At 48.6% G+C, this 9,616-nt stretch overlaps 1 protein-coding gene across 1 annotated transcript; it reads right to left on the bottom strand.

Annotated features, from left to right (window-relative positions):
- Nucleotides 1-1,676: 1,676 nt before the first annotated feature.
- On the bottom strand, nt 1,677-6,770 carry LOC119468309 (SLAIN motif-containing protein 2-like). Its single transcript, XM_037731598.1, has 2 exons — nt 4,056-6,770; nt 1,677-2,224 (listed from the first exon to the last, which is right to left on the bottom strand). Exon 1 carries the CDS (start codon nt 6,461-6,463, stop codon nt 6,011-6,013), a length of 453 nt encoding a protein of 150 aa, XP_037587526.1. The 5' UTR covers nt 6,464-6,770; the 3' UTR covers nt 1,677-2,224; nt 4,056-6,010.
- Between the last annotated feature and the right edge of the window lie 2,846 nt (nt 6,771-9,616).

Below are 9,616 nucleotides of genomic sequence, written 5' to 3'. Positions count from 1 at the left end.
TTTTTTTCTTGCAATGGGGTCTTGCTTTGTTACCTAGGCTGGAATGCGGTGGCAGGATCTTGGCTTACTGCAGCCTTACTCTGCTTTCCAGGGTTCAAGCTATCCTTCCACTTCAGCCTCTTGAGTAGTTGGGGCTGTATGCAAAGGCCACCACCCCTGGCTTTCTTTTTTCTGGTAGAGACAGGGGTTTTTGACTGTGTTGCTTATGCTGGTCTCAAACTCCTGGGCTCAAGCAATGTGCCCACCTCAGTTACCCAAAGTGCTGCTATCACAGGCGTGAGCCACCATGCCTGGCCAGCAATTTTTTTTAAATAGTAGGTATACGTATAAAGTATCGAGACCAGAGGTTTTATTGTTGTTTTGTACTTATTCATAAATCCTCTGGCCTCACATATCCAATGGGTGTTGTCAGTGAGAAGTGGTCACTGTGGGGACCATGTACATATTCCAACCATGCTGCCATGATTCACATTTTCTTCTTTTGGAATTATCTTCAGGGTCCCTAGCATGCCCATCATTCCCTCACTAGATGCATTGACAGTGCCTGAAAGGTACCGCTAGGCATGAAGCAAATGCTCAGTAACAACCTGGACAGCAGCAAACCTCTGTCCTCCAAGGACAAGCTCCATCTGGGGCCAAACACCCTTGGAGACACAGAGTTTGCAAGAAGGGGGCCAGGTGAGGGACGCCTTGGGGCTAGGTGAGACCAGTAGCTACAGACATATTTGGGGTCTGCTGGATCAAACTGTAGCAGGAGCGACCTCGAGAAACAGAGCTCCCCAACACCGAATAGGGAAGGAAGAGGTCTTTATTATAGCCAGGAGCTGAGGAACAATTTGTCCAAATTCAGCTCGTCCCACAAAGGAAGGTTCTGCCTTTATATAGGCTTATACTTCAGATATTACACGTGGAAGAATCTCAGGTTTATAGCTTCAAGAATCACATATGAAAAGGTTTCAGTTCCTAGTTTTAGGACTCACATGTGAAAAGGTTTTGGTTTACAGTTTCAGGAATCACATATGAAAGGGTTCCAGTTTACAGTTTTAGGACTCACATGTGAAAAGGTTTCTGTTTACAGTTTCAGGAATCACATATTAAAGAGTTCCGGTTTACAGTTTTAGGACTCACATGTGAAAAGGTTTCTGGTTTGATCTTGTTTTAAGTAAAAATAGTGCCTTCCAGAGAGTTTCCCCAAGACTCAGCCTGCCACCTACAAGAGGTGAAACAGGAGGTACCAGTCGGTCAGCCTTTTCTTCTACTGAAATGCTGTGTGATAGTCAAAGAGGAAGCTGATCTGAGATGCCTGGGTCTCCCTCTTCACCAGGAGCCTGCCACCTTGGGTGTTGGGAGCACTGACTCTGAACAGGCCCTCTTCCCAGGCCTGCTTGGAAGCTGGAGTCTGCTTCCCCAGCTAACTCTATAATAGCTCTTGGGAACAATGCCCCAAACCAGGCACCCACTAGGTCCCGCAGCAAACTGTACAAATTAAGTTTGTGTGTGCTTTCATGTACACAGGAGGGGCAAGAAACAGCCTCCACATGTTACACAGGATAACGAAGTCCTAAGGGTGGTATATACAGAAAGAAAAGTCTCAGTTGCCTGAAAGCAAGTGAGGGGAAAGATTTGAAACTGCTCCAAGCAAAAGCAAGAGTTTCCTTTTCCAAGGAAGCTCCACAGAAGATTAATGATTATTTGATGGTAAGTGCTATTACACTTGGTGGGGGGGGAAAGGTGTGCAGCTGTTCTGCCATCACACCAAATCAGCTCACGGAGGCCAGGCCTCTAGGGTGACATAAGTGGTCTCTCATGCCAATCACCAGAAACCCTGCCCTGCTCTTACTTTCAGCCTTTCCAGTTCCAGCTGGTCCCTGCCAATAGGCACAGCCGATGGGGAGCCAGGTGCTGTGGTGGGAGGAGGTCCGCTGCCATCACCCTTGCTGAGCTTGATGATGACCCCGTCCTTGGCTTGGACAGTCTCCATCAGTATCCCTAGCTGCTCATTGAGCTCACCCACCTTGCTCTTCAGCATCCTCACTTCCTGCTGAAGACTCTCCTTCTCCAGGTTGAGACTCTCCAGCTGTCTGGTGAGGCCCAGAATCTGATTATCTTTTTGGTGCAGAAGCTCAAGTGTGTCCTTTGGGACCCCCTTGCAGAGCCGGCTGCTAGTGAAATACTTGTCATACTGGGATGACCGTACTGTCTGCTGGAGCAGCCGAACAAGCTCCTGGGAGCCGAAAGGAGAATGGAGTTAAGGTGAGGAGAGCAAGGAGAGGAGGAAAAGCACAAATCGTGACATGGAGCAATTGTCAGAATTTGAGGAAATGTAGAAACTTTACTGGAAACATTTTAATACTGAACGTCCTCTTGAAGGATCTCAAAAATAGAGAAAAATTTACTCCATAAACACTGTCTGTAGAGAACAATAGGAAACAGGAAATAATGGACTTACACACTGTAATTAGTTAGCAGTGGTGTCCAGTAAATGTTCATGGGTATTTAAAAATCCGTGTTCTAAGAGTCACTGAACTGCTGAACAGTTAAGTGTAATTAGAGCTGATTAGCTCAGGAAACTGTTATTGAATAGAAAGCAGAAAGTCTTTTTAAGGACTGTTAAAGAACTCTGGGCTGAAACTGTGTTTAGGGAGATCCAATCTCAGGGGCAGGACTGGCCTTGGGTACACACAGCAATATCCTGAGTCCTCCTGTGAGAGATCTTCACTCTCCTTGCAAATGCAAACACCTCTGAACCAATGATCACGCACAGCAGCCACACCTAGGATGATGGCCATGGCAATATGAAACGTCCAAGGAAAAGCAGCTTTTGGGAAATGCTGTCCCCGAAAAGATTCGGAAAAACATAAATCGGGCTTTACTCCTCCCGCCCTTGGCCTGCTAATGTCGGGTAAGACAGAAGCCAGAAGTTACCTTCTGACTGGACAGCTGGAACTAACTGTTCCAGCTCTTCCTGCCGGCTCTGGACCCGCAGTGGCATTTCAAAGGCCGGCTTCCTGACACTGACACTGCCACTGCCTGACATGCCTATCACTTGAAGGGTCACCACTGCTGTGATTTTTGTACGACCCAACTGTCTTTCAAAGGGCGCTTTCCTTTGTAGGGGTTACATCCAAAATCAAAGGGGACTCCCGAGCCAGTTACTCCTACATAAAAATAAAACTTGTGTTTTAAACACAAGCCACATCTTCCTTTTACAAATAAAGCACCCTAGCCGGGTGCGGTGGCTCACGCCTGTAATCCCAGCACTTTGGGGGGCCGAGGTGGGTCGATCACAAGGTCAGGAGTTCAAGACCAGCCTTGCCAACATAGTGAAACCCCATCTCTACTAAAATTAAAAAAAAAAAAAAAAAAAAAAAATTAGCCAGGAATCTTGGTGTGCGCCTGTAGTCCCAGCTACCTGAGTGGCTGAAGCAGACGAATCACTTGAACTCAGGAGGTGGAAGTTGCAGTGAGCCGAGATTTCACCACTGCACTCCAGCCTGGCAACAGAGTGAAACTCTGTCTCAAAACAACAACATAAAAATTAAACAATTGTCCTCTCAGAGAATTTTCTCTCTGCAGTATTCCTATAGGTTCTAAAATTAGTTTGAATTATTAGAAAATTAAAATATTTTAACTGCTTTGTGAAAATATGAATGACAAAAATCTAAATATATGTAAGTAGACATAATCCACATTTATATATTTACAAACATATAAAATATGTATATTAAATGTGTTTAACCTCAACAACATTGAAGTGCTAAACAATATTTTTATGTTATACGCCAGAGTAGAAGGAAAAATGGTATAATATATTCTGCTTATAGAACTAAAGTTATTATTTAAGGATACCAGACCAGACATTCACTTCCTTTTTCCTTTTGAATTATATAGGAAGATAAACTGGGCCCAGTGGCTCACACCTGTAATCCCTGCACTTTGGGAGGCCGAGGTGGGTGGGTCACCTGAGGTCAGGAGTTCAAGACCAACCTGGCCAACATGGAAAAACCCCATCTCTACTAAAAATACAAAAATTAACTGGGCATGGTAGCACTCACCTGTAATCCCAGGTACTCTGGAGGCTGAGGCAGGAGAATCCCTCGAACTCGGAAAAAGAAAGGAAGAATGAGTATGTGAGGATTCCTGAAGAATATAGTATACTATATTCTGAGACAGAATGACTTATCCAAATTTCAGTTTACACAAATGCTCTCAGAAAGTGTAGGACATCTATAACATCTAGATATGAAGCCAGGATCAAAGCAAGAAGTGAGAATCATCTGGTCAAAACAAACTCCTGGCATAGTATTTAGGAAGACTTTAACCAAATTTGTAAAAGCTTAACCAAACTCATGCTCAGGAACCAAAGCAGCCAAAGACTTAATCGGCTTCTCCAAGTGGACTTAATGTGTTCTAATAATACTTAACCTAAAATGGGCTGCTGAGTGCAGCTCATTATCATTATGAGCATCACTGTCATCATCACCTGCAAGAGCCACATAACAATATGCAGATGATTCTGGGTTCTTTTAAAGCGCATACATACTTAGGATTCCTTTGGGAGGATGCAATTTCACATTTCTATGAAAAACTTTCACTACCACAGTCAGCTCTAATATTTGATAACACTTGGTAATAAAATAAAGGCTTGTTATCATATACTCTAGCGTACTTCTGTTATTCAAATCTTCCTAACTGGGAGTTACAAATACCTCTGACTCTGCTCTTGGGCCCTTCCCACTCTTGCCTACCTTCCAGACTCCAAAGCCACCTCCTCCTCAAAGTTGGGCCCAATTACTTTGGACTAGTATTTTCTTCTCAGTTACTGAGCACAGTCAGTACTTTTTGTTCTATCACTCTTTCGGCAATTCACTGTGCACTTTCTAGTTTATTGAACTGCATAGAACTTAGCTCTCAACAAGACTAAAACTGCCTTATGAACAGAGATCAACACTTAAGAATCTTCAGAGTCTCCTATAACATGTGAGAGCTCACTAAATGTTTCCTGATTCAAATAACTAGGCTTAAGAGTAATAGCAGCTAGGTTTATAGAGTTTACTACATGCCATATCCACTGCTAAATGTATACATGGATTTTACTAAATTTTCCTAACTCTATAGACGTAAGTGCTATTTTCTCCATCATTGAGGAAAAAAGTGAAGCTCAGAGTATTGCTCAAGGTCATACAGCTAGTACCTGGCAAAGCCAGGGCCTGAATCCAGCAAACTTCTTAACTACCTCCGAACACTGCACAGTTGTGGCCCTGCAATACGAGTCTATGAATGATTTCGATTTCACCGTTAGAAGCTTGAATTTCAACAGGGCAGAGACATTTTAGGTAAAAGGCAAAACTTTAAAAAGGATGAATTAACAGAATTTCCCAGACACCTTTATAATAAAACGAGGGGAAAAGCTCCCATGTACTACTTATGAAAGTCATATTAAGTGTGGGTCACGGTTCCATCAAGAAGTGGCTTATGACAATAGAGCTTTGGTTTAGATTTTTAAATAGGACTCTTTTTCTCTGCCCCTAGGAGGACGTGGAAATGAAGGATGGCTATAACTGTCTAAATCAGAGCTCTTCAAAATGCCAGACTCACTTCTTGTTTTAAAAAATCAGAGCCAGGGCTCTTGTTCCACCCTTGACTCTTCACACAAAGCAGCACCATGCTCTGCTTTCTTCACACGTGGCAAGCTTTACCCCACGTGGTGCTAATCCACACGGTCTCCCCATCTCCGCTAGAAATTGATCCCAAACACCAATACCTTATCAAGCCGACCCCTCCCCGACATCCAAAATGCCCAGGCCACCATCCGAAAGCCGGTCTCTTCTACAAAGCGGTTTCCCACCTCCGACTCCTCCCCGCGGCGCACAATCCAACTAACCCATAGACCCCAGTAGTGCCCACCACCCAGAGGGTCCACAATCTAGAGAAGCAGCTACAAGCCCTGGTACTCGCATGCCTCGAACCAACCCCCAACTCCAGCTGACCTTCCCTCTGCAACACCAGATCAAGAACACCACGAGTCCCCGCCGGAGAGCGGAACTGGCCGCACAAAGCCAGGCGCCGGACCAGAGGGGCCCTCGGGGACGCCCTCCGCCCCAGGGCCGTCCCCGCCCAGCCCCGCGCTCTCCTGCGCTCTTCCCGCTCCTCCCAGGGTGGCAGGCGCTCCAGCTCTTCCAGCAAGCTGCCCTCGCAGCTCCGCGCTACTCGTCCGCCTCGGGTCCATCCCGAGCGGCCGCTCGAGTTGGCGCTGAAGCCCCAGGGGAAGCCTCGAGGGGACCCCGCACCGTAGGAGGGAGGGCAGGCGCCTGCGAACCGTGCTGCGGGGCGGAGGGAGCCGGGGCCCCGCACAGCCCGAGCAGCTCCTCAGCTGTTCGTGTTGCTTCCCCGGCTTCTTCAGCGGCTCCTGCAGCTTCCGCACCTCCGGGGCCGCGTTCACTTGGGAGTTAGCGTCCTCCATCCCGGCCCCGCTGTCTCCGCCGCTCACACCAGCCGAAGCGCCCGCGTACGGCAGAGCCAGGCCCGCCGCCAGGATCCCCCCATCCCGGGTTCCGTAGCGCCGCTGGCCCCAGAAAAGTCGGCTCAACCGCGCGGGTCAGGGGTTGGGGGAGGCGGCGCCAAAATCCGGCCCCTGCCGCCATCTTCCCTCCGTCCCGCCACCTCCCGCGGGGCGGCCCGGTTGGTGGCCTCAGAGTCGAGAGTGGGTGTGGCGTCCGGCGGGCGCCAAGACAAACCAGCAGCGAGCTCCCGACGAGGCGGGGCCAGCTGTGTGAGGGGGCGGGGCCTAGGCCGGAAGGGGCGTGTGTGCACTGCCGGCGGAAGTGAGACGCCGCCGGGCCTGCGACGGAAAGCCGCTGAGGGCCGGGAGGTGAGCGGCAGGTGAGCGGCAGGTGAGCGGCAGGTGAGCGGCAGGTGAGCGGCAGGTGAGCGGCAGGTGAGCGGCAGGTGAGCGGCGAGCTGGGCCGAGGTGGCAGACGCGGTCCCAGTTCACCCCGCCGGTTGGTCTCGACGTGTGGGGTGTTCTCCACCCACTTACACGGCGAGTGGGACCCGCGGATCAGTCCCGCCTGGCTCCGGGCCAGATCTCGAGTGGGCGCTCGACAGGGTCCGGGGAGAGACAGTTTACTTTGCTGAGCAAATATTTATTCGATGGCTGCTTTTAATTGGAGATCGCCTCCGCTGGCGGCAGCCTCAGAGACCGCCTGTGTCCTGTTTCTTCCTCTGAAAGTAAAAAACCCGAATTTCGGACGAGAGGTCTAAGGTCAAAATAACCATAATTTCGTGAGTGCTTTCTACTGGCCAGACACTAGCCTAAGCGGGTGGTGGTGGTGGTTGTTGTTTTGTTGTTGGCGGAGAGAGTCTCCCCTCTCAGGCTGGAGTGCAGGGCGCCATCTTGGCTCCTGCAACCTCCGCCCCCCGGTTTAAAGCGATTCTCCGGCCTCACGCTCCCAAGTAGCTGGGATTACAGACGGGCGCCACCAGGCCCAGCTAATTTTTGTATTTTTGCACAGTCGTGTCAGTGGATTCTTGTGGGTAGACGTAAGGCTGATTCGTGTGAGACAAAATTTAAAAACTAGAGGATGACAGAACGAGCATCTGGACTAAAATAAGGCCAGTGATAACAGGTACCATTTTTGAGTTCACTCAGTGCCAGGTGCCATGTTAAGTTTCTTATGTACTCTCTATGTTCCTCAAAACAAACCACAAAGTACGTATTATTACAGTATTTTTATAGAAGAGGAAACAGGTTTGGAAATCCTAAGTGTCTTGCCCTAGCTCACGTAGGTACTACGTAAAGGTCATCAGATTCTAACCCACATCTCCACAACTGTCACTAAATCGCACCTCCTCCTCCGTCCCAGCACTACTTCATTAGCTCCGTAGCTCTGTCCTTGTTCTTCCTGTGCAGTATGAGACGCGCCCATGTTCTGTAGTCACCTGTATCTTCACTGCTCAGTACCAGGCCTGGTGTGGAAGGGATGCTCAGCAGATAGTTGCTGAGTCAGCGAGGGAAGGCTGTGTCATGCGAGGACAATGTGGAAAGAGCAACTTATTAAGCTAATAAAATCCCCAGCTGCTATTGGGAGTCCAGGTCAAGAGAAGAAACCCGGCCGGGTGCAGTGGCCCAAGCCCATAATCCCAGCACTTTGGGAGGCCACGGCGGGTGAATATTCTGAGGTCAGAAGTTCAAGACTAGCCTGACCAACATAGTGAAACTCTGTCTCTACTAAAAACACAAAAAATTAGCCAGCCGTGGTGTCAGACGCCTGTAACCCCAGCTACTCAGGAGGCTGAGGCAGGAGAATCACTTGAACCCAGGAGGCGAAGGTTGCGGTAAGCGGAGATCACGCCATTGCACTCCAGCCTGGGCAACAAGAGCAACACTCCGTCTCAAAAAAGAAAAGAAACCCCATTGTACTCTTTGCTGATGGAGCTATAGTTGAAATGCTGCACCACCTTTTAAGGGTGGCATGGCACCCCTTTTCAGAAGGGGTGACTCCCTCAGCTCGAGGTGGTAGGCAGCCATTATAGAAATTTAAAAGAAAAGCCGTAGTGTCACCAGGGAAAACCCAATAACCCTGCCATGCGGTCTCACGGGTTGTGTTTACTTTCAGCTGAACATACTGCATATAAGTTGAGTAAGTTGAGCAAGTGGAGGGAGGAAATAGCAGAGATGGATAGGCAAGAGCTCCTGTCATTGAAGATAAAACAAGCGACCGGGTGTGTGGTGGCTCACACCTATAATCCCAACACTTTGGGAGGCTGAGGCAGGTGGATCACGAGGTCAGGAGTTCAAGACCAGCCTGGCCAAGATGGTGAAACCCCGTCTCTACTAAAAATACAAAAATTAGCTGGGCTTGATGGTGGGTCCCTGTAATCCCAGCTACTCGGGAGGCAGAGGCAGGGAATTGCTTGAACCCGGGAGGCGGAGGTTGCAGTGAGCCAAGATCATGCCACTGCACTCCAGCCTGGCCAACAGAATGAGACTCCTTCTCAAAACAAAGCACTGAATTTATGTATATCAATGGTCTCGTCCTTACATTCATTTATAGACCCAAAACTTAATTTTGGCCAGCATGCCAAAATGTGACCCATTTACCAATGTTTGCTATTTCATTGTGATCCATGAACCAACAGCATCAGCATCACTTGGGAGCTTATTACACCCATAAGATAGCAGGCCCTCCCCAGACCTGCTGAGTCTGAGTCAGTATTTTAACATGATCCCTGGGGGATTCATATCGATAGTAAAGTTTAGGAAGTACTACTATTAATCAACGTATAAACCAAGTGCTGATTTGCAAGAAGAAATAGAATTATCCTGCAAAGGATAATATAGCCATCCTGTACACAGTATTCTCCCCATTCAGATAGATTTAAGAGGTTGCTAGTGACCCTTACTTCCCTCCTGCCACCATCACTCCCACCCCCATTCCAAGGAAATGACTTTTCAGCTGAAATCACAAGGCTTAAGTAAGCATTCATTAGGTGGCCGGGCGCGGTGGCTCACGCCTGTAATCCCAGCACTTTGGGAGGCCGAGGCGGGGGGATCACGAGGTCAAAAGATCGAGACCATCCTGGTCAACATGGTGAAACCCCGTCTCTACTAAAA

This window comes from Cebus imitator, unplaced genomic scaffold, assembly GCF_001604975.1.
Source record: "Cebus imitator isolate Cc_AM_T3 unplaced genomic scaffold, Cebus_imitator-1.0 Scaffold410, whole genome shotgun sequence".
NCBI classification, from domain to species: Eukaryota; Metazoa; Chordata; class Mammalia; order Primates; family Cebidae; genus Cebus; species Cebus imitator.
The sequence above is the reverse complement of the archived record's forward strand: the minus strand, read 5'-3'. Positions and strand labels throughout refer to the sequence as shown.

What these genes read in the sequence shown, in the direction of transcription:
- LOC119468309 (XM_037731598.1), bottom strand. Translation starts at nt 6,463, where the DNA reads ATGGAGGACGCTAACTCCCAAGTGAACGCGGCCCCGGAGGTGCGGAAG.